This window comes from Mustela putorius, unplaced genomic scaffold (genome assembly GCF_011764305.1).
Source record: "Mustela putorius furo isolate JIRA1106 unplaced genomic scaffold, ASM1176430v1.1 tig00003853_pilon_pilon_pilon, whole genome shotgun sequence".
Taxonomy (NCBI): Eukaryota; Metazoa; Chordata; class Mammalia; order Carnivora; family Mustelidae; genus Mustela; species Mustela putorius.
In genome coordinates, this window is record NW_025422005.1 from 84,620,338 (window position 1) to 84,645,357 (window position 25,020).

A 25,020-nucleotide genomic window follows, 5' to 3' on the forward strand; every position below is an offset into this window, starting at 1 on the left:
AAAGTTTCTGGGGATAGGATTGAGATGATCTCCATGGAAGCTCAGGAAGAAAACAACAGTGACTGTTAAAAGATGACATGTGGAGGAAAAAAAAAAAGATGACATGGAATAAAACTGCTAAAAACTAGTGAGAGGCCACTGTGATGGTCTGGAAATGACAATAAAAGTGTAAGCCAAGTCAGAGATAGTGACAATGCAAAAAAGAGAATGAAGAAGTATGTCAAAGACAGAATCAAAAGTATCTCGAAGGTTAAAAGCAATGAACACACTAGCACCCAAATCTTGACTTCTAAACATTATTCCTATAACAGAGAACAGACCTCCTTTGAGAAATGAAAATGCATAACAGCATAAGATGAATGGACATTTTGTTACACCAAAAAACAAACCCACACCAAAAAACTAATGGAGACACATCAAAGGGCATTTAAAAAAAAAAAAAAACAGCAACACACACACAGCTTGAAGGAGCCACATTTGGGTCAATATGAGCATCTAAAAGAAGAATGATGATGATAAACCATAACACAACAGACCGAAGGAATTCATCAGTCCATACTGTTTCACAAAAAGTGAAGGGTGGATGCCAAGAATGCTCTTCTTTTTAGAAGAATGCCAGCTAATAAATAAATTAGAAAATCACCATTTTGCAACCACAAATGTAAAACCTGTTTCAGGAAAGGAACATCAATAGATGCTAAAATCATTTGGTAAAATGTTATTGAGGAACAGAATATTCACCATCAAAGTATCACCTCACAGATGACTTACTAATTAAAAAGAGAAAATACGCCTTCACAATGGAAATATCTGACAGATACGAGTGATGAAACACAGAATCACCAATAATGGAATAATCAGACATTACACATCTCTTGATATGATGCACTGAGATAGAAACAACCCCCTTAGGTAGTACTGTGCCAAAAACCTGAACCTGAATCTACTGTACAAACTGTGGGACATTCTACAGAATTAGACTAAAAAAAATCTAGAAAACAATCAGGATAACAGATGAAAGAGATGTAACAATTAAAGGTATTGAGTGATAAATGACTGGCTCTTGGGTCAGAATTTGTTTTTAAAAAACAGCTTTATAGCTGTGAATAAAAGGAAAGACTCTAAGTCACAACCAAATTCCCTGAACACAAAGACGACGGCGGCAGCAATGAATGAGAGTCTATAAATTGCCCAGGACAGTATCTGAAAAGAAGCAAGGAATCAATAATGGTAACTGTTTTTTTACTACTAGTTTTGATCACCAAGAATGGGGGACACAAGAAATATGAGGAGGGAATATATTAAGTTCAGTTTTACAGATGACGGTTAGTGTCATCCAGGAACATTCATCAGGACAAGATCAGCTGGCCACTGGAAATTCCAATCTGAAGTACAATAGAGGCCAGAATTGGGAACATTCTAGAACTGAACATTAAGAAATTATGTACAGGGGTGCCTGGGTGGCTCAGTGGGGTAAAGCCTCTGCCTTCGGCTCAGATCATGATCCCGGAGTCCTGGGATGGAGCCCCACATTAGGCTCTCTGCTCAGCGGGGAGCCTGCTTCCTCCTCTCTCTCTGCCTACTTGGGATCTCTGTCTGTCAAATAAATAAATAAAATCTAAAAAAAAATAAAAGAAAGAAATTATGTACAGAGCAAGGTGACACTGGGCAGGAGAAGGAAGGCAAAAGAAGCTAATATATAGTATTATATATTGGATCTTGGGTCAGAAATTTTTTTTTTAATAGCTATAAAGGGGCACCTGGATAGCTCAGTGGGTTAAAGCCTCTGCCTTCAGCTCAGGTCATGATCCTAGGGTCCTGGGATCGAGCCCCGCATCGGGCTCTCTGCTCAGCAGGGAGCCTGCTTCCTCCTCTCTCTGTCTCTGCCTGCCTCTCTGCCTGCTTGTCTGTCAAATAAATAAAAATATTTAAAAAAAATAGCTATAAAAGACTGTATGGGGACAACTGAAGCATTTGGAATATAGACTATATTGCATATAATTATTATATCATTGTTAAGTTTTCTCAATGTGATCAAGATATGGTAATTATAGGAGCACATCCTTGTTCTTAGGAGATACTTGCTAAAAATTCCAAAGATAAAATGTCATGATATATCTATAACTCAACTTTCAAATAGTTTGGGAAAAAATATATCAAGAATATACAGTATTATTTATGTACTTTATATCATTTAATAAAGTATCTGAGATAGGGAATATGTGTGTGCTTTGAAATGTAGTTAAAATTCAGACATTATCAAGTCATTGTTAGCAAAAATATGGAAAATTATACTCTTCATCAATTTTAATGGCAAAGCCTAATAACAAAACAATTGTTATCATTAATTTACAAGTAAAACTGAAAAAGGTAACATTGAGCTAATATTCATAGCATCAGATACCTTTGTATTTAAATTTATATTAGGTACTGAAAAGAAAGAGCAGATCATAAAAATATCCTAAAATTTTCTAAATAGCCAAAAATAGAAATAACTACTTTAAAAATATTTTCTGAGGATGATTTATTTCACTCAATTTAGGCAAACAGGTGTACAGATGATTTTAATCATTAAGTAAGATTGCTCTGTAAATCAACGGCACCTGCATAATTAAGTCTTTTTTATAAACATTTTTTGATGAGTACTATACTAGAAACATAAGATTTCTAAGTAAGATAAATATATCTTGAATTAAAGACAAATGCTTTTGTGCCATCTATGCCTACAACTTAGAAAAGAAACAACTGGTCTACTTATGGGCTCCTCATCACCACGCCCAGAGGAGCAGTAGTGTCTTTTCCTCTCGCTGACAGACTTTCTGTGACCAGAGAAAGAAAAATATGAATATACTGCTGCATAAAGTTTGGGTCTAAAGTGACTGTTTTTTAGTTAAGGGACTGGAGCACATTTCTAAATGAGCACTGTCTGTTAGAGATGAAGCTAGACACTAATTTCCAACAAGACCACCATTGTTAATCAATCCTTGGGGGGCCCATCTTCAGAATTTCCATCATAACCAGTTCCATCCCATTCACACAACAAGCACTACCACCTTCTTTTCTTATTGCTGTGTAGTTCCATTTTATTTTTAATCCAGTCTCGTCATCTACCTTAGGTGCCAAACCTGGTTCATTTTGGCCAGAACTGCAAATACCCAAAAGAATATGCTATAGCTCTGGGGCACCTGGGTGGCTCAGTGGGTTAAAGCCTCTGCCTTCGGCTCAGGTCATGATCTCAGGGTCCTGGGACTGAGCACCACATCAGGCTCTCTGCTCAGCAGTGAGCCTGCTTCCCCCCACCTCCGTCCCTCTCTCTACTTGTAATCTCTGTCTGTCAAATAAATAAATAAAATCTTTAAAAAAAAAAAAATGCTATAGGTCTGATGACAGTTACACAGGGAAATGGGGAAAATGTTTTGGAACTATTGTAACATCATTCAATCAAGTATAAAACTTCCCAAAAAACAAGGTTTTTTGGTTTTTTGGTTTTTTTTTTATTTGACAGAGAGAGAGGTCACAAGTAGGCAGAGAGGCAGGCAGAGAGAGGGGGAAGCAGGCTCCCTACCAAGCAGAAAGCCCAACGCGGGGCTCGATCCCAGGACCCTGAGATCATGACCTGAGCTGAAGGCAGAGGCTTTAACCCACTGAGCCACCCAGGCGCCCCCCAACAAACAACTTTAAAAAAGAAAGAGTTTTAATTTCTTATATGTTATTTTTAAAAGCATATGATGTATCTGGGGCACCTGGGTGGCTCAGACGTTTAAGCGCCCGACTCTTGATTTCAGCTCAGTCATGATCTTGGGGTCATAAGATAAGAGCCTCGCTTCGGGCTCTGCACTAGGCATGGAGATACTTAAGATTCTTTCTTTCCCTATCCCACTGTCCCTCCCCTCTCTAAAAAAATAATAAAAAATAAAAGCATATGACATATCTTATCTCTCCTAAGTTTAAGGTATACATTTTGCCTAATGAAAGAGAATAATGGGAGCATTCAAGGACTATATCGTAAAACATCTAGGTCATATGCAGACACATATAGTAAAATACCTTGGCGTAATTTTTTACCCCTGGCTTCCTGCAAAACTTCCAAGCAACCTACAAGGACCAATATGATCAGAGTACACTTTTAGGGAAATATTAGTTCTTCTAGTACAGAATCTCAGCATTCCTTTCTTTTTTTGAAATAGGATTTCCTAAAGAAGTGATGTTAAGTTTAAAACCGGACAGGAAAGACCCTGTTGACTTTGCTAACATGGAAGTAAAAGGCTTTCTCCATTTGTAGTCATCCCTGACCTCCTGCCAACTCTGCTTTGAACAGGACTCGAACGTGTCCTGGCCCACACTTTCTGGCCTTCCCTCGGGGAGATCAGGATGCCTTGGCAGCACTCTGCTCTTCCACACCGTGGCACAAGGCTGCCATCTACAGAACTATTCCATCCAGCCAGCACTACCAGGGGAGAGGGAGAATCAGCTCAAAACAAATGCTGCCCGGACGCCTGGGTGGTTCAGTGGGTTAAAGCTTCTGCCTTTGGCTCAGGTCAAGATCCCAGGGTCCTGAGATGGAGCCCTGCATCGGACTCTCTGCTCGGCAGGGAGTCTGTTTCCTCCTCTCTCTCTCTGCCTGCCTCTCTGCCTTGTGCTCTGCCTGTGAAATAAATGAATAAAATCTTAAAAAAAAAAAAAAAAAAACACAAATGCTGCCTTCCCTAGATCTGACAAAGGAGCCTCCAGTGAAGGTGTATTTATGCCTGGACACAGCAGGTGTCATTCTCCGGGATATGTACCGATCGATGACTACCAAAATGGAGACACTGAGGCAGCAACTCACGCTGTGGTTGCTGGCCATTGGAGAAAACAATGAGTGTTGGAAAAGCATCACAAACAACGTAAGACTTTTATGCACAGCAACTTTTCTTAACCGCACTTCCTGCTTTTATCACAGAGACAGACAGAAAGATACAGGGGCAAGTCCACCGGCTATAGAGCAATTTTCTGAACTCTCCGTAGGATGGACTGTTCTTCGAGCTATATAATTGCACAACTGTTATAAACACGATATACCTTAAAAAGTGTTTAAGTCAGCATCTCCTCTAAGTTACTGTGTCTTGCCCTCCCCCTCCCCCTCCCCATTTTAAGTATGATCATTTGACCATGGAACAAACAAGTCCACCGCCGTTGATTAGCCTCCCTCTTTCGTGATCACTTACGTAAGTGAGGGATACAAACCATCCATCTGTCATGAGAAAGCGCAAAGGATAAATAGCCTTTACTGGGCCCACTCATTTCAACCACCACTGACTGGTCATCTCGTGTGAAGGACAGGAAGAAACAGGCGTGCTCCTTCTCTGGGTCACAGTTCACAGGACTCCTAACACAGAACTTCTTGTTCCCACAATCTGAGGCACTGAACTAGAAAAATGACAGGGAGAAAAAGTCTTAATTACTGACAAGGCAGTTCATTTCACCATGATAAAAGAGCCACTACTTGAAGCACAAATTTTCACAAAAGTATCTTTTCATAATAGAGATTCAAAGTAGGAGACAAAAGACACAATCCAAATTAGAAATGATCAGAGCAGTAGTTAGGTTGTGAACTTTTAAACTTAATTAATTTTAATTGAAACCTGGAAGACACAACATTAGTTGGACTATAATGTGAAGAGTACTAAAAGGACTTTAATACACAAAATATTTCACATTAATTAAGTTCTGGAGTGAAGTTTTTAGCAAATTTTGAAAAACATTTTAAAGAATATTTAGGTTCACACTGACTCTTGCCTAAAGTGTATCCTTGAGTTTTTAGAATGCACTTCTAAAAAGCAAACAGACAAACTCTTAGCAAGTTTTTATATTTAGATCCTGGACTCTGCTTCTAGAATTCAGGTTCAAATTGGATATTAAAACAGTATTAGAAAAAATGGTTACTCCTATATATACCACCACTCTAAATAATAGTAATAACAATTAAGTGGAGAAGAAGCATGAACAACCTACAATGACTTAATTTAGAGCTCCTTGTTATAGCAAAAAAGAGAAATATTATGAAAAAATGTCAGCTGTACAATCTGACAGAGCAAATGTACAGTCATCTTGTGAAAAGGTGCTGTGAGGGTATATTTCAGAAGAGTTTTTTTTTTCTTTAATTTTTTCAGTGTTCCAAGATTCAGTTTATCGACCACACCCAGTGCACTATACAATACATGCCCTCCTTTTTTTTTTTAAAGATTTTATTTATTTATTTGACAGAGAGAGCTCACAAGTAGACAGAGAGGCAGGCAGAGAGAGAGGGAAGCAGGCTCCCCGCTGAGCAGAGAGCCCGATACGGGACTCGATCCCAGGACCCTGAGATCATGACCTGAGCTGAAGGCAGCGGCTTAACCCACTGAGCCACCCAGGTGCCCCAATACATGCCCTCCTTAATACCCATCACCAGGCTAACCCATCTCCCCTCCATTCGAAAGCCCTCAGTTTGTTTCTCAGAGTCCATAGTTTCTCATGGTTCATCTCCCCCTCCGATTTACCCCAATTCACTTTTCCTTTCCTTCTCATAATGGAGGACATTACATACAAATAAGTGAAATCACATGATAATTTACTTTCTCTGCTTGACTTATTTCACTCAGCATAATCTCCTTCAGTCCCATCCACGTTGATACAAAAGTTGGATATTCATCCTTTCTGATGGAGGCATAATACTTCACTGTGTAAGGACCATATATCTTCTTTATGCATTCATCTGTTGAAGGGCATCTTAGCTCTTTCCACAGTTTGATGACTATGGCCATGGCTGCTATGAACACTGGGGTACAGAAGGCCCTTCTTTTCACTGTGTCTCTGGGATAAATACCCAGCTGTGCAATCACAGGGCCATAGGGAAGCTCTAATTTTAATTTCTTAAGGAATCTCCACAGTTTTCCAAAGTGGCTGCACCAACTTGCACTCCCACCAATAGTGTAAGAGGGTTTCCCCTTTCTCCACATCCTCTCCAACACATGTTGTTTACTCTCTTGTTTATTTTGGCCATTCTAACTGGTATAAGGTGGTATCTCAATGAGGTTTTGATTTGATTTTCCCTGATGACTAATGATATGAACACTTTTTCATGTGTCTGTTAGCCATTTGTTTTGTCTTCTTTGGAGCACTGTTTGTTCATGTCTTCTGCCCATTCTTTGACGTGATTATCTGGTTTTTTAGGTGTTAAATTTGAAGAGTTCTTTATAGATCTTGGATATCAGCCCTTTGTCTATAGTGTCATTTGCAAATATCTTCTCCCATTCTGTGGGTTAAACACTGTGTAACTAGATCTAATGGGAACTGTATCAAAAAAAAACTTCTCATTTCTTCTACTCTACCAATACTTCTGGCCACCAAATGTGTAGCGGGTTTTCCCACATTAACCAATTCTGCAATTCTCTGTGGACACTAATCGTGGTCCCACATTGCAATTCCATTCTGACACAATCTACCTGAAGTTAGTGTTCAATCCTACAAGTTGGGGGCTCAGTCCCAGAAGATTACTCACTTCAGAGGCCAATCACAAGTTCCAGGTTCCCACTGGAGAGGACTGGAGGTTCCCATGACCCACTCCTCGAGTCTGATAATGTACTAGGATAGCTCACAGAACTCAGGAACACAGCTTTCCTACTAGATTACCAGTGTGATATTTCTTTTTTAAGATTTTATTTATTTATTTAGAAACAGAGTGAAAGAGAGACAGAACACACATAAGCAGGAAAAGGGGCTGAGGGAGGGGCTCAAGCAGGCTGCTTGCTGAGTACAAAGCCCATGTGGGGCTGGATCAACCTAAGATCATGACCTGCACCAGAATCAAGGGTCTGATGCTTAACAAGTGAGCCACCCAGGTGCATCAAGTGTATTATTAAAGGATGAAACCCCAGGAACAGTCAGATGGAAAAGGCACACAGGGCAAGGAATGTGGAAAGGGGCATGGAGCTTCCACACCCTCTCCAAGGTACCACCCTTACAGCACTTCCATGTGTTCAGCAACCTGGGAGCTCTCTGAACCCCATACTTTTGGGATTTTTATACAGGCTTCATCATGGAGGCATGATGGATTGTTGACTCAATTTTCAGCCCACCTCTCAACTCTGGAAAATAAGGAGTGGGGTAGAAAGGCATGGGCTGGTCTTTCTGGAGACCTGCCCCCATCCAGGAGCCCACCCAGAGTTACCTCATTAGAACAAAAGGTATCCCTATCACTCAGCAAATTACAAGGGATTAGGAGCTCTGTATCAGGTACTGGGGTCAATGGCCAAATATTAGCAGGAAACACAGCAGAGACCAATATATATATTTCTTATTATTTCACAGGAACTTAAAGAAAAGTCACTGAGTGGAAAGAGCAAGCCACTACCAAACTTGGGTTTTGATCACTGCTCTCCCCTTCAATTCATCACATTTGCTAAAGAACTTACTGCCTGTCTCTCTTGCATCCTCCAACTACACAACAGAGACTGAACCCTGAGGTCTCTTCTAGCTCTACAAATGCTATAATCTCGTGACTCTGCCTTTCTAAAATCAGGATTACAAATCTGGTGCAGAGATACCATAAAGGCTCCGAGAACAAATGCCTTTTATGTGAATATATGGAAAGATAATTCTATCAGTAGATTCCTACCAGGAAGCTCAGGTCCAAAATGGCCATTTACTACCCTAAAGCAGCTTTGAAACTAAACATTAAGATTAATTAAACTGAGGGGTGCCTGGCTGGTTCAATCAATGGAGTGTGCAGTGCAACTCTTGGTCTCAGGGTTGTAAGTTCAATACCCACACTGGTCATGGAGATTACTTAAAAATAAAATCTTAAAAAAAAAAAAAAGGCTAAGTAAACAGAACTAGTGCAAATAAAAGATCTAATTGTATGGTCAAAAGTGTAAAATTCAGGGCACCTGGGTGGCTCAGTGGGTTAGGCCTCTGCCTTCGGCTCAGGTCATGGTCCCAGGGTCCTGGGATCGAGCCCCACATTGGGCTCTCTGCTCGGTGGGAGCCTGCTTTTCCCCCTTTCTCTCTGCCTCCCTCTCTATTTGTGAGCTCTCTCTGTCAAATAAATAAATAAAATCTTTTTTTAAAAGGTGTAAAATTCATAATAATGTAGTCAAATAAAATCATCATATACTGCAAAATGTAGAAGGGAAACAAAGTGAGACATTACACAGGAGCACAAGTGCTTTACTCAGTCTTCTCTACAAGAACAAAGAGCTATAAAAAGATTTTTAAAAAGAGAAGGAAAAGAAAAAAGGAACTAATATTTACAGAATTTCTATTAAGTGCAAATCAGTTAGAAATCTTACATTCATTACTTTAATTCTCATAATGATACTAAGAGCTAGATATTATGATTTCTCATTTCTTAGGTAAAGAAACTGACCTCTTGAGAATTAAATAGCTTGTCCAAAGTCACACATAAAGTAGACAAGTTGGGAATCAGCCCAAGCTTTTTCTTTCAACAGTAATCACCAGCTCTAAGACATTTTTCATTTAACGGACTTCTGAATTAGTAAGTCTAACATCAGAATTTCTTTCAGTGAAACTTTCCTAATGTTTCCCATATGCATTATCCTTTACCAAATATGTTTTCTTCCGTCATCATTCTTCTGAACCAGGGGGCCTGAATGGAATTCTGCCTGAGGGGTTTGTGAAGAGTTTCTGTAGCTCAGCACAGAGAATCCCCCAGTACTCATTGGCCTTCATGAAATTGGATCCAAGAGTTCCATCGCTATTTCAAGATTCTCCTCCAAATCCTGTCTAAATTTAGCCCAAGCTTTAATCTTCCTCTCCACATTTGCTATTTGGCAGAAGAGACTCTGAGTGATATCAGATCCACACCTCGAACATGCAGGGTCTGGCACTGTCTTTATTCTGACCTCCAAGTCATAATGTTACCATGAAGATATCCTGCAGATGGCCTGCGGAAGTCCCAAAAACTTGCTACCACAACCCAGTACAGCTACTTCTCTATACGCTTCGCCAACCAAGAACCACAGTCCCTAATGATACCATTATTACAGACTGCATTTGTCGAAACCATAAAAAGGTCACTTACTGATTTGGTTAGATGGGAGACCGGAGGTAATGTCGACAAAGGGGCTACTGTAGCTTCCGGTGTGGTAAAAGGCAGTGCGTTAGGTTGTGAAATTACAGGACCAGGAATCTTCACCCAGTAGATTTTATACTTCTCAACAACTGTGACTCTGAAATGCAGTACAAATGAGATCAAACAGAACCCTGATTGTGGCCCATCATAATCAAACTGAAAAAAAAAAAATAGGGAAAAAAAAAAGGAGTAAAGTAGGGACACCCAACTTAATACTACCTAATAGTACTACTAGTTTAGTGTGAAACTCTATGACTCTTCCACCTCATCACTAAGTGAACTTTTACTGCCCTTGGTCTCTTGCTCGCTCTTGAGCTTTCTTTTCTTCTCTTCTCCTCTCTCCCTTGTCTGTTCTTTGGACATACAGCAGTCCTGAATGCAGAACTAAGAACTAAACTGCACAGATTTCTACTCCCTGACACATAAAGAACATACTACTGTCACTACCTATTTCAGAGTGCACTATTCAAACTATTCCACAGAGCAGGTGTAGCAGGGAAATACAGGGAGAATGCTACATAGGTGACCATCAGCTCTTACTGGAGTCACAGTCCCTTTCCACATTCCACACAACAGACAGGGCAAAGCTGTGTTACTGTGTGCTGGGACCTGTGTACCAAGTAGAACAAAAAACAGAGACATGCTAGGAGAGTAATTCTCCTTAAAATATATGTCTCTAACACCACTAAGGAATCATTACACTGCTTTATGACATTCCACTTACCCTTGCAGATAGAAGGGGGAAGGACTTCTAATTCTACTGAATTTCATTATTCTGAGGGCATGCACCATCTTACTTTTCTGACAATCTAATCTGCAAGTTGTAACACTAAAAAAAAAGTCACCCAAACTTCAGGATTTTTTTTTCATATTCTCATATTAAGACAAGAGAAAATCAAAAAAAATGTAATAGTCTGTACACTATACATAGACTCAAGTAGTAATTGATGCCTCTTAGTGTTAAGGCATTGCAATACTTCACTCATTCAACAAATGTCTATTAAGTGCCTATTAGGTTCCAGGTCCTGTGCTAGGAAAAAAAAAAAAAACAAGCAAAAAAGTAAAAGACTACTTGTCTTGTTAAGGTGGTGTCATTACTACAGCAAACCTCTCCTGTACAGGTAAATGTCCAAAAGGTATCAAAAATGATCCAGACCATTACTGTTTCAATTTTACTAGTTGCACATTTGTAAGCCCTCCTACTCACAGAAACTTTACGTGATTCGGAGCATTGCTTGGAGCATTCCAATAGACTTTAATTTTTGTTTTCTTGGATGAACTTGTGTGACTCACAGCATATCCCTGAAGTAAAATAGAAAAGAAAGACCATTCAGCCACTCAATATTTGAGCATGGCTGGAACTACTATCATTTTGCAAAGTAATCTATCACTGTGTGATGCTAACACCCTGGTAAAGACAGTTTCATTCAGAAGAGGGACTCAGGAACTCAACAAATACATGTCGGCTAATGGACACCAGATTGGTAGCCAGCTCTGGGAATAAAGTAGAGTCGATGGAAATTTAAGAACTGCAGAGGGTTATGAACACTGGGTACACTAACGTTATATAGAGCCTGCTCCTTATTTCATTTATACTATAAATTTATATTCCTTCCATTAATTAATACAAAGAGAATGCAGAAAAGTCATCAAAGGAAAAAAGTCCTGCCTCCACATACATATATTATATTTTAGGGATTCCTTTCCCTTGAACAATCTCATTTCCCACTTTCATTCACCTGGAAAATTCCTACTCATTCTTTGAGGCCGGGTGTGGAGACTACCTCCTCCCAAGGAGCTCTCTCTCAATTTCCTGCAGCCTGTGTGTGACTTTCCCTGCCTCGCTTCCTACCTATCCTGTGCATTTCTAAGCTAAGTCTTACGTGTTCTCCTTGCGTATCTGTCCTATACCCTTACGTTCTACTTTTGTATCATACATCCTATGTTCGTATGTTCTCCCTATGTGTAATGCTCTGAGCTCTTCAAAGAACAAGAATAAGTCTTGCTCATCCCCATATCTCTTTGCACCAGAACAGTTCCTGGCATAATAAATGCTTATTAAATGAAGGAATGAATGACAAAAATTAGACCTCTGTTCCACTCTAGAATCCCATCTTCAATACTAACACCCTTTATAACCAATATAGTAAGAGTCAATACTACATAAAATATCAAAACTCTTCAAGCTAATGCCTTTTCTAGGACGCTGATGTGTAAAAATATATTGCAGATAGGAAAATGAGAGAGAAAGCTTGATCAGTGTGAATCTGTTTAGATGTCTGCAATACATGGGTAATGTCATTGTGTGTCTTACAACCACCATGCTGTAGTGAAAAGGACCTCGGAAAACCGACAGATTTCAAACATAACACAAACCTGTACATCTTCACAGGTCAGAAGCTGTGACACTTGACTGTCAATCAATGTGAAGGAGCCAATAGGAGGGCCACTCAAATCCTCAGCAGCCCGTGCTTCTAAAAGAAAGCCTCTAAAAGGTTGTCCTGACAAGGTAACTGAGAAACAAATGAAAAGATAGTTCAAGAGTCTTAGCAACATCCCCACAAGGAAACTGTTCAGAGGAGGCACTCACAGTTTGAATCTGGCGTACATATACAAAACTGCACCAGGTGAGAAAATGGTAGAAACTATCCTACAGACGAAGAAGTTCTAAACTGTGTTCCACTGGACATCCACTCTGTGAGATGTCAATAGCCACTCTACAGGCAGGGGAAGGAGTGGTAGGTGACGGTCAGGGAGCGGTCCACGGGGCCAAACTGGTTTGAAAAATGCTGACTGAAAGTAAATACTTGTCTCTTTACTGAAAACTTGCAAAGCCTTTCACATCCTACGTGTAAGACAAAACTCTCCAAAGTACATGATATATAATACATAGGGTTCCAAACTTATTTTTCCATACACTCTTTTTGTCAAAGTTTGTTAATATTTCGCATTTCTAGAATTGCAGAAAATAGTTTGTAAAACACTGCTATAGACACACCTTTAAGTCAGCCTACATTTATTTCACCAGAATAATTAGAAAAACAGAAGAGTTTACACTGTACCAAGAAGAGTAAGGGTTTATTACACCTTAAACCAGACAAAAGAAAATTTATTTTCCTCTTCTTCTGAGTCAATAGCACTGTTAAAAAAGATCTATTAACCTATGATAAAAGCGTACTTAAAATCTTCTCTGACTGGGGAGGAGATATACCACTTAGATAATTTAGTCATTAGTAGTAGTTAAATGCAAAATGAGTATGAGACAGTGGTATCTTATAGAAAGTATGAGACGGTGGCATCTTACAGAAAACAGGTGAACAGATTTAAATGAAACTGTATAAATCCCTCAGTAATACAGATTTGATGTACAGGAAAAGAGTGAAACTCAAAACGCAAATAGTTCATCCCAGCACAGTACCTTCAATCTGATCTCCTGGTCTGAATGTCACTTGACTCACTGAAATGTTGTGAATAGGATCGGGGCGTGCCGTGTGGCCGTGTTCAGGAACCATTCCATGGCATGACCTTCCTACTTTTCCAGTGGGATAATTAGCCACAGAACTAATGAGCAGCACAAACACGAAGGTACCAAGGGTAAATCCAAGAACTGCCATCTCAAAAAGAAGATTAAAAGCACATTATTTTCATACATAATTAAAATATAAAGCTTTCATACCACAGAATAGTAATTGTAGATGGCTGCTTGCTTTCAACAGACAGCTAACCATATTTTAAGAAGTATGTAATAAAAAGAATGATATGTGAAGTGTGACTGGATTTGCATCTTGGCTCTACCAATGACCAGTTATGAGACCTTAACCAAATCACGTTTATGCCTCCACTTGCTTACCTGAAAAATTAGGAAACTAATACCCTCCTCTCAAGTTGATTTAATAAAATGAAGATACAAAGAAATAAAGACACAACCCAAAGTCTGACAAAGATAATTAATGTTAGCTTTGGTTAGCATGATTTGTAATAATAAACCAGTCTACTAAAAGCAAAAGGTTCTATCCTACTTTATCCTAGGAAGCTTGAAGAATAAGTAAGAAATGTTTCTTCAGATTTAAATACCATCACCTAAATAGGTCTCTGATATGACTTCTCCCAATTTCCCATTAAATTAATCATGACAGGGTGGATGATTTAATTTGCTATACTGAAAACTGAGGATAACAGAGAACCAACTGCAAGAAACAGTATTTCTATTACCCACAGCCCGGGTACTTCTGAATTAAGAAACACAATGGTCAGTCCAAGCAATATTCTTCTCCGCCTCTTACCATCTACCTAAACAGAAAACCAGCTACTTTATGTCAGTCCCACCCTCTTGTGGCCTACAGCAATCACTTTACTTCGTTCATATATTCAGAACCTTCTAATCACTGCATATAACAAGGCTAGAGAAAGATGGCAGGGACATGTTACATAGCCGTCAAGAAAAGTCAACTGTGGAGAGGCTACAAATGGGCAGAATCCACGAAGCAGCTCATTCTCCTCCACAAAGATGGAAAGGGACAAAATAAAAGCACCCTTAGAATCACTCGAGTACATTACTCTTTCGTCATCACATAAATTACAAACCCCATACTGAACCAGCACTAAACTAAGGAATTCCTGCTGGACACCAGAAATTACGGTGGGGCCTACATATTTCAACCAGCCCTGCACTTTCCACCAGTTGCTATCAAGCAGATAGCATAGGATCCAATGGTACCACATACTCCTCTATCTTTTCTCAAACATCAAATCTAGGTAGAGTTTTTCCCATTTAAGGATGAACAAAAAGAACAAATAAATCAAAAGCATCTGAAAAAAAAATGTATAACATAAGAGAAGCACAAAATTTCTAGGGTCATAAGAAAAAGGTAAATTTGGAAATGGTTAATTACTATAGGAAACAACATTTTGGAATTAACTGTCTTAAACATATACAAAAGAATGGAGCGGTACGGGAATTTTTCTATTCAAAGATGACATTCGTGTGCTTTAGTCAGGGGCAGACCTAATTTGAGGACCAGGCAAGATCTGCTGGAGAGAATCAAGGTCACAGTTTTAACCAAGTGAACTTAGCCAAATTATCATGAAGATTAAATGCAGTAATGCGCCACTCAACTAAAGGATGGTATAGGGGAAAAGTCAGCCCAGTTTAGCAAATAATTACTTGGCACTGACTTCCTGTCCGGTGAAAGCAGAAACAAGACATGATTTCCAGTCTCTGCTATGCACTGTGCAGCTGAATGACGTCAATACAGTTACTTAATCTCTGTCTCAGCGTCTTCATTTGTGAAATATAACAAATGAACCAGAATAAATTCAGGATCATCTTCATGCCTAACATTATGGTTTTAAGAAAGTCAAGGGTGGGGGCGTGCCTGGATGGCTCAATCGGTTAAAGGTCTGCTTTTGGCTCAGGTCCTGATCGCGGGGTGCTGGGATGGAGCCCTGCCTCTCTGCTCTGTAGGAAGTCGCTTCTCCCTCTCCCTCTCTGTGATCTCTCTCACTCTCACTTTCTCTCAAATAAATAACACATTTTAAAAAATAATAAAAATTTTAAAAATTAAAAAAATAATAAAAAAAAGAAAGAGAGCCAATTAGGAAAGGATATCAGGAATGATCAAAGCAAGATGTGTAAACTGGGAAAGGGAAGTGACCAAGGCCCACCACCTGTCAATCATGAGGAAAATGTAACAAACAAGGTGAGGGAGGGAAGTAAACCAGCAATTTCTCTGTCCTTGGTTAGATGCTGACCCTTTAGGGTGAAGCTCTATTTGCATTACAATGGTTACTGATGATTTTCCAGTTAATGATTTAAGAAACAGCCTTTTTTCAAATACTTTCATTAGCCAACTTATGCCAACTGACTGCACAGTTATGAAAGAGAATAAGGAGTTATTCATGAGACATTTAAGTTAAAATTATGTAATATGGATAATGAACTGTATTATATTCATTTATGAGGTCTTCAAGCACTGAAAAACACACCAATTTTGTATGATTCTTTAAAGTTTTTATATTCACATTTGACAGTGGATTCGGTGGTGAGTACAATATAGAAAATAAAAGTATCATAATTTGCATTTTGTCATCCCAGGACAAAGATAGACTGATTAGTTTAAAAAATTAAAAGAGAATCTATTCTGATTCTCTAACTGAAATATTCCCAAACGTGATATTTACATAGTTTTCCTTCCTGCCAGAAAAACAGGCATTTAGTAATAAAGAATGCTAACGGCTTATACCATGTTCTACACACATCCCACACAAAGATAAAACTTCAAAACAAATGTACCCTTTTTAATTTAAATACCAAATTCTTGCACTTGCATGAATATTTAATTAGTATTGTGATTGTGGACCACAGAGGCAAGTGATATGAATCAAGACAGTATATTTAATTAAAGCAAAGATAAAATTCAGACAAAATAAGAAGAATCCAATTGGAAAACATTTAGGTTAAGAAATTCATTAGAATAAGGAGTCTGTTAAGAATTTCTTTTAAATTAGTAATTTAATGTCTTTTTATTGTGTCAATCCTGATCTCTGTCAAATAAATAAATAAAATCTTTAAAAGAAATAAAATTTAGGGGCACCTGAGTGGCTCAGTGGGTTAAAACCTCTGCCTTCAGCTCAGGTCATGATCTCTGAGTCCTGGGATCAAGCCCCACATCGGGCTCTCTGCTCAGCAGGAAGCCTGCTTCCTCCTCTCTCTCTGCCTGCCTCTCTGCCTACTTGTAATCTGTCTGTCAAATAAATAAATAAAATCTTTAAAAAATTAAAAAAAAAAGAAATAAATAAAATTTAAAAAATAAAAAACAAACACAAAAACAAAGAACAAAACATTGAGTCTAGGAGTCTAAAAAGCAATGTAGAGATCTGTCATACAACTAAAGCTCCTGAGAGAATGGACATTAAAACAACTAGTTTGATGCCTAAAAACATCAAGATGTCAATAAATGGTAACTGCCATTATTTATTATCACTATTAAAGTTCCTTATCACCAGTATGTGCTAATTTCCTCCAAACACTGTTGTGGTTAGACAAGTGAGATTTTCATATATTTCTTTCATCTGCATTTAATTTGTTCAAGCCTTCTGAAATATTTCAGAAAATGTGCTCCCCTTCTTTCCAGCAATTTGCTTTATCTTCACAGAAAGTTCTACATCAAAAATTGGCTTTGAAAGTAGAATCTCAAATTATAGAGAAAATGAAAAATAGGTCAAGTATTGCCACTTCCTCAGATAAAAATGTTTCAGACTCCATTTGCACAGCAGGAGCAAAGAGAAAAAAAGATTTTTTTTTAATTAACAATTGGAGTTATGACATTTTCAGAAATGGTTCTAAAAAACAGAGAGGCACCAAAATTGGCACACTGAACACCAATCTGAGATCTGTCAGGTCTCACAACTTAACATGGTTGAAAAGAATTCTGAAAAAGAATTTCGAGTTTAAGTAAAAGCAAGAAAAAGTAAAGGAAAGGTAGAGGAAAACCACTAAAGAAAAAGTAGTGGGGAACTCTACAATCTAATCCTGATTCCCCTAATCACAGCATCCTCAGCAAGCAATGTTTTCATCTTCTTTATTCATCTCTGAAAAAAAGGCTGGAAGCAAAAATCTTATTACATGATAGAGAGCTTTCATCTGGATCGTTCCACATGGCCCTCTCAATAACCCTCAAAACAAAATTAGGTACAATTTTGGTGGAATGGCACCTTCTCTAAAGATGCAAAACTAAAAGATGAAACAAAAGCAAATGCCATTAATCTATCATTTAAATAATACTATTTAGGGCACCTGGGTGGCTCAGCAGGTTAAGCCTCTGCCTTCGGCTCAGGTCATGATCTCAGGGTCCTGGGATTGAGTCCCGAGTCAGGCTCTCTGTTCAGCAGGGAGACTGCTTCCCTCTTTCTCTCTCTCTGCCTGCCTCTCTGTCTACTTGTGATCTCTCTCTATCAAATAAATAAATAAAATCTTTAAAAGTAATAATAATAATAAATAAATGATACTATTTATTGAATTCATTCTACTCATCACAGTAGGTGCTTCACAGAAATGAACTCTAATCCTTGGAAAAAAACAAACAAAGGTTTTTTTGGGTTTTGGGGGGAGGAGTCTGGTTGGTTTGTTTGCTTTTTTGCTATGTGGACACTGAAGCTCATGTAGTTTATAGAAACTATGGTCTAAGATCACACAGGAGCAGAATAGGAAAAAATTGTATTTCATTGTAGATATCTAGAGGTACAAAGAGAAAATAAGAAGAGCTAACAATTACCAAGGGCTTACAACATGTCAGACATCATGTCAACGATTTGGCATGTACTCCTCAAAACAATCCAGGAAAGTGTGAGGGGTGTAACTGTTGCCACTGTAAACCAGGGCACTGATTAAGACATTTATCAGAAGCACAGCAAATGAATGGTGAAAAGTATGGTCTCTGATCTGACTTCAGAGGTTTTAACCAATAAGCCATCCATAACTTCAGATCAGACCTTTAACGTTGACATAGTAATTGTAAACAAGGCATTATGGAGGAAAAGGGGCTCCGAGGGTACACAATTTGAACAGGAGCAATAAAAGAACCAAAGGTGGAAAAAAAAAAAAAGTGGGCATGGACTTTTGGGGGCTGTTAAAGGATAGTCTACCTAGATCTGAGGTCAAATGTTAGAAATAGTTATTGTAAAAATATTGTAATTAAGTCTGGTTCCTCTTTATGCCTCATACATGAACATATCCATTCCCAAGACTTTTAACCTTTCCCCTATGTTTCTCTGCCAGCTCATCATCACTTCCCTAGCCTCAGTTTTCATCCGTAGAATATCTCCCAATTCTCCAAATGCCCCACCCCACATCTCCATAATGCTTTCATTCAAATTTCCAGTTCTATAGAGATTTCAGTTTGGATGACAATAAGCTTAATTTGTCTGCAATGAAATTATCATTTTTCCCTCCAGACTAGCTCTTACAACTGACTTCCCTATTCTAATGGTGGCCTGTCAACACATTACTGGTCAGCAATACTCGAAACCCTGTATTCTCAAGACTTGAGCCCAAACACTCTTTAAGACCCCAGTTTCCAAACCAGTTCTGCAGATTCTTCCACTAGCCTTCTACCTATCCCTTTTGCATCTCTCTTCTGCTCTCCATTCTATTACATCTGTTACTTTCCATTCCATCATCACTCCAAGCACAAAGCCTTCATAACTTGTCACCAAAATTAATAAAACACTCTCAACTGGCCTCTATTTCGTTATCTCCATTCTAATCTGTCCTACACACCAGCACAAGATCATTTTCCTAAAATATAATTCTCATCATATCACTCTTCTCCCCAGAAACCTTCATCTGCCCCCCAGGAATAATTAAATTCAGGACAAAAACTTTAGACATTTAATGTTTTGTACTATTCAGCCCAACCCCATTTTAAGGATTTTTTTTCTCCCATGCTCTAGTGACAACATACCATTTGTACTAACTTCCAGAATAAGCACCACTCTTTCTTTCTACCCATGTTCTGCCTTCTAACTGGGACCTCCATTATTTCATGCATCAAATTCCTATCTACGTAAAAACAGACTTAGGGTAAATGGGAAAAAACAAGATACAAAAATCTCTGAACACTATGCTTTTTATGTAAAAAAAAAAAAATTTATTCCCTGTCATTTCATGGAAAATGCAAAAGACTGCTAATATCCAGAATAAGCAAGAATGTAGAAAAATGAGCACACTCATACACAGTGAAGAGTGTTAAGTGGCACAATATTTTGGAAGAAATTTGACAGAATCCTACTAAACTAAAATATGTTTAACCTCTGACTTAAGAATTTCACTTCTAGGAATTTATCCTACAGAAAAATTTGCAGTTACACAAAAATTATATTTGTAATAACAAAAATCTAAGACAATTTGGGTGGTTACAAAATAAACTAGAATACTGTATACTCACTCACTTAGAAGAATGAAATAGAATAGTCAATGTCAGGGGCACCTAGGTAGCTCACTCGGTTAAGTGTCAGCCTTAGGCTAAGGTCATGGGATCCAGCCCCATATGGGGCTCCTTGCTCAGCAGGAAGCCTGCTTTTCCCTCTCCCTCTGCCTGCCACTCCCCCTATTTGTGCTCTCTCTTTCTCTGTCAAATAAATAAATAAAAATAAAAATAAATAAAAGGAAAAACATTAAAAAAAAAGAATAGTCAATGATAACAGCTAATAATTACTGAGTGCTTTACAGGAGTGAGGTATTCTTTTAGGTGCTCTGCAAGTATCAACTTGTTTCACAAAAACTCTAAAACAGGAGTCTACATATACTTAAGTGGAAACATGCTCATGCCACACTGAGGAATGAAAATAGGCAGATTATGAAATGATACCTAGTATACTGAAAGAAATATTACTTAAAAGCTAAAGGGAAAAGGAAAAAAAAACAACTTTACTCCACACTTTCTTTTTTTTTTTTTAAATTTACTTTTTTTTTTTTTTTTTTTTTTAAAGATTTTATTTATTTATTTGACAGAGAGAAATCACAAGTAGGCAGAGAGGCAGGCAGAGAGAGAGAGGAGGAAGCAGGCTCCCTGCTGAGCAGAGAGCCCGATGCGGGACTCGATCCCAGGACCCTGAGATCATGACCTAAGCCAAAGGCAGCGGCTTAACCACTGAGCCACCCAGGCGCCCTACTCCACACTTTCAACAGTTGTCAAGAGTGGTTACCCCCAGGAGAGTGTTTTCAATAGGGGAAGAGGAGTGGACTTCCTCTTTTTAATCCTCATTGTATTGAACCTATTTTTGAAAAGTATGTACTGTTTATAATATAAAAATGATTTAAAAATTTTAAAGCATGTAGTGCTTTATAATATAATAAAAGAATTTATAACCACAAAATATGCATATATAAAGACTGTAAAGAAATGATAAAACTGTTTAGCTTTTTTTCTTTTATCTATTTTCAAACATTCTATGTTACTTTCACGGCTTTTGTTTGTTTTAATTTTAGTAAGTAAAACCTCCTCCCCTCTTTCACAGTTTATTTCAAATGTCATCTACTACTGTATCCCATGGAACAGTGAACGTTATGGACATCAAAATCACATAGTTCAAATCCAGCAGGATTGGAATCCAGCGGCACCACCTTAGTGACTGTGGGCAAATTATTTAAACTCACCAGGTCTTAGTTTTCTCATTTTGTTAGAGAAAATACAACCAATACCAAGGTGCTTTGTGAAGATTAAGTAAGGCAATACGTATGAAACATCTAGCACTGTGCCCACCATAAACCAGGTTTTCCGTTGAACTCTCCTTCTTCATAGGAAACAAACTGAGGGTTGCTGGAAGGGAGAGGGATGGGTAATGGGGTAACCGGGTGATGGATATTAAGGAGGGGATGTGATGTAATGAGCCCTGGGGTGTTATAGAAGACTGATGAATCACTGACCTCTATCTGAAACCAATAAAACATTGTATATTAAATGAATTTAAGTAAAAATAAATTAAAAGAAAAAATAAATAAGGTTTTCGTTCCACGGAGTCTTGCCTAATTCTGTCCACCTTCTGTAACTGCTCTTTCTTCGCAACCTCCCGAAGCTTTGGTTTTGCTAATAAAAAACATTATCACACTTTCCCCAGCTGGTGACTTGTCTTATGGTCGGCTTGAGGATCCCCTTTCACACTGACTAGCAGACAACCCTGAAAACAGCTCTTGTACAGTGGGATTTCCAGAGAATCTGATATTACCCTAATGGAGAGCTGTGAAATAGAAGCTACGCTTGGCTAAAAGAGTCAGCATGTTGGCTTACTAAAGAACCTACCAGAACTCATCCCCTTAAACAAAACTGTGATCTAAAATGTCTAGCTCATTATTTTCAACAAATCAATAAACCAAAATTTAGCCTCCACTTCTATATAGCACTCAAATCTTTCCACTTTAATTCAGAAGAAAAAGAATATATCTGAACTTAAAAGTTTAGCTTTGTAAAGAAATATCCCTGATAACACATTTACAAACTGAAAAATCTCCTTTGTCCCAAGGTAAGCACTGACAAGATTAAAAAAAAAAAAAAAAAAGGAGGGGGCGGCAAAGGTCTTACCAGAGCCTTTCTGAAATTCCAAAGGCACACCAGGGGTAGGGGGTGAGGGGAGCTAAAGCTTCTAGATTAAAACGTACTTTAAAAAACAACAAAGCTCTAAGTAATCTGCATACAGGTAATTATGCCATTAGGTTTCATTATAAAAGAGAGCTCCCACAGTTTCCAATTTTTTTAAAAAAGGAGAAACACACGTGCATGAATAAAGTCCATGCTTTTCAGGATCCCAAGCATGATTCTACTTATAATCACCCTTTTCTCGGGATTAAAGCTCGTTAGTCAAAGTCATGGGACATATTATTAACCTAACTCGTTTGTGAAAACTCATTAGCTCAATACAAGCTTCAGAACGCACTTTGTTAAAGCATTCATTCTGCATCGCCTACCGCCCCCATCATCACAGGGGCCTGCTCTCACTACTGCTGCCTTAGCTGGCTTCAATTTTTAAACGCTTTGCAAAGAGCTCTGACTTAAAGAGAACAGAAGGAGACGCTTACCTTGAGAGGCGAAGGCAGCCCAGCCAACTTCCGGTTTTGTTACAATTTGTATCTCCTTCCAGCAGCTGGGTGGAGCCAGTTTACCCAGTAACCAGAAGGCAACGTTTCCCAAGCTAAGCAGCAAAACTTGATTTGCAAGACCAGTACTAGTTTTTGGACTCCATTTCTGAGAATTAAGTATTCTGTTTTATACATTAGAGCACTTTGCCAAGTAATTGTTTCATTGAGAAAACTGTGTTTTTGCTTTTAACTACAAAACCACTCAGAAATAATATATCTGTTCTAAATATTCTAAATAAAGACAAACAAAGGAAACTAGCTGTGCTTAGGTAGGATAGGGTTGCCAAATTTGGCAAATTAAAATATTGGGCACCTGCTTAAACTCAATTTCAGATAGACAACCAATATAAATATTGTTTTTGCAGTATTTGAAATATAATTATACTAAAAAAATAATTGTTTTTTCTAGCAACTCAAAGGCAGAACAGTAATTAGCAAACTATTTCAATTAACTACAAAAGGTGCAAAAGAATCAGACTGCATAGAACCGAAACCTTGGGAAATAAATGATACCATGCAAAAAAATTTACTTAGAAACTTAGGAATTCGCTTTTCATTTCTTTTTAAGCCTTTAATCTCTGTTTTGCACAAGATTATTTTTTTGCAAAAGAAAATGTTTAGGGCTAGGAAAAAACAATGTATCTGAAAATATTAAACATTCCACTGCGGCCTATGATTCACAGGTGCACACTGGAAAATAAATGATGTCATATACATTCTGGCCTGTGATCCTTGGTTAGCAATCACCACTAAATTCTCTAAAACCATTTTAAAAGGAGAGAAGAGAGAGGAAAGAACACCATCCGTTCAATAATTCTCCTTAAGAATTCACAATTAACAAAAACTCCTCTATAGGATTTTAGAGAGAGGCTTTAAAAAAAGATGCCAGAGAGCTGGTTTTCTCTCCTAAAGCTCTGTGAAATGTGAGCGGATTGAAACTAAATCAGTAGAGCTTCGGTCTTTCTGTATAAAGCCTCAGGTGATGATAGAGCTTTCTGCAGTTATAATTAAACCTTTTCCAGAAATGGCCCCCAGTGGACACTTGGCATGCCAAAAGCATGATTTAATTAAAAAAAAACCTATAAGACAAATAATTCTTAGAATATATTACTGTAATTTTTCATCCTAAAGCACTCTTAACAGCTTAAATGGATGAACATGTGGGCAGGGGGTGTGGAAGAGCGGCAAATCAGGAAAGACTCTTAACTGTAGAGAACTAAAGGATTACCAGAGGGGAGGGAGATGGGCAAGGGGATGGGAGAAATAGGTGATGGGTAGTACGGAGGGCACTTGTGATAAGCACTTGGTCTTGTATGGAAGTGCTGAATCACTAAATCCTACACCTGAAATTAGTTTTACGCTGTATGTTAACTAACTGCAATTTAAATAAAAACTTGAAAGAAAAAATAAATAAATAGATAGATAGAGGAAAGGGGCCCGGTGGAAAGAACTGATTGGGGTGGCTTAGCTCTATCTAAAAGCACCCTTCTCCAGGCCTACCGTTTCCCCTGAAATCCCCAGCTGAAACTCCCCTTATCACTCCCTGCAAGATGTTCACCTCTACTGGGCTCTTCTTCATCAGCTACTTGTCAGCTGTCACTAAAGGAACCAAATTTAGTTAAGATGTTCAATGGAGCTTGGACTCTGAGAAGTTGATGCTACCCTATTAGATCCCATTCTCATGCCTCTAAATTTTCAGTTCTCAAATTTATCAGTCCAGACTCCTTTGCAACTTTTAAAAATTACTCTGGACCCCAAAGATATATTTGTTTATGTGGATGATATCTATCATTGAATGTATTAAAAATTAAAAGTGAGAAATATTTCAATACTTACAAATTCATTTTTAAGTGATAAAAATAAACCCATTACTCGTTAACATAATATTTTTTTTCGCTACTGCTGTTATGATTGTTTGCCAAAAATAAGAATTTAGTGAGAGGAGTGTTGTTAAATTTTTGCAAATCTCTTTAGTGCCTGGCTTAACAGAGGACAGCTGGATTCTCACATCTTTTTCTATATTTGATCTGTTGCTATATCATATGACATATCACAGAGCCACTGGAAAACTCCAGTGTATATTCATGAGAGAATAAAAATGAATAAGGCAAATAAAGTATAGCAAGAATAAGAATTAGCATTTACTGAGCACTCATTCTGACCAAGGCACATGCACTATCCTAACTCTCACAAGAACCCTAAGTGAAAGGTACTATACTATTATAGATATTCTCCCACTGAGTGGTGAGGGCATGCAGAGCTAAGAAAATTGCCC

At 38.2% G+C, this 25,020-nt stretch overlaps 1 protein-coding gene across 1 annotated transcript in view; it reads right to left on the reverse strand.

Moving 5' to 3' along the window:
• FRRS1 (ferric chelate reductase 1) overlaps positions 1–22,740 on the reverse strand; it is a 45,795-nt gene extending 23,055 nt beyond the window's left edge. The window contains exons 1-6 of the mRNA XM_013047184.2: positions 22,686–22,740; positions 13,533–13,728; positions 12,491–12,627; positions 11,322–11,416; positions 10,064–10,211; positions 5,227–5,409 (exon numbers count right to left, since the gene is read on the reverse strand). Of these exons, the coding sequence (XP_012902638.1) occupies positions 5,227–5,409; positions 10,064–10,211; positions 11,322–11,416; positions 12,491–12,627; positions 13,533–13,728 (759 nt within the window). The 5' untranslated portion in view covers positions 22,686–22,740. The remainder of the gene's footprint in view (positions 1–5,226; positions 5,410–10,063; positions 10,212–11,321; positions 11,417–12,490; positions 12,628–13,532; positions 13,729–22,685) is intronic.
• Between the last annotated feature and the right edge of the window lie 2,280 nt (positions 22,741–25,020).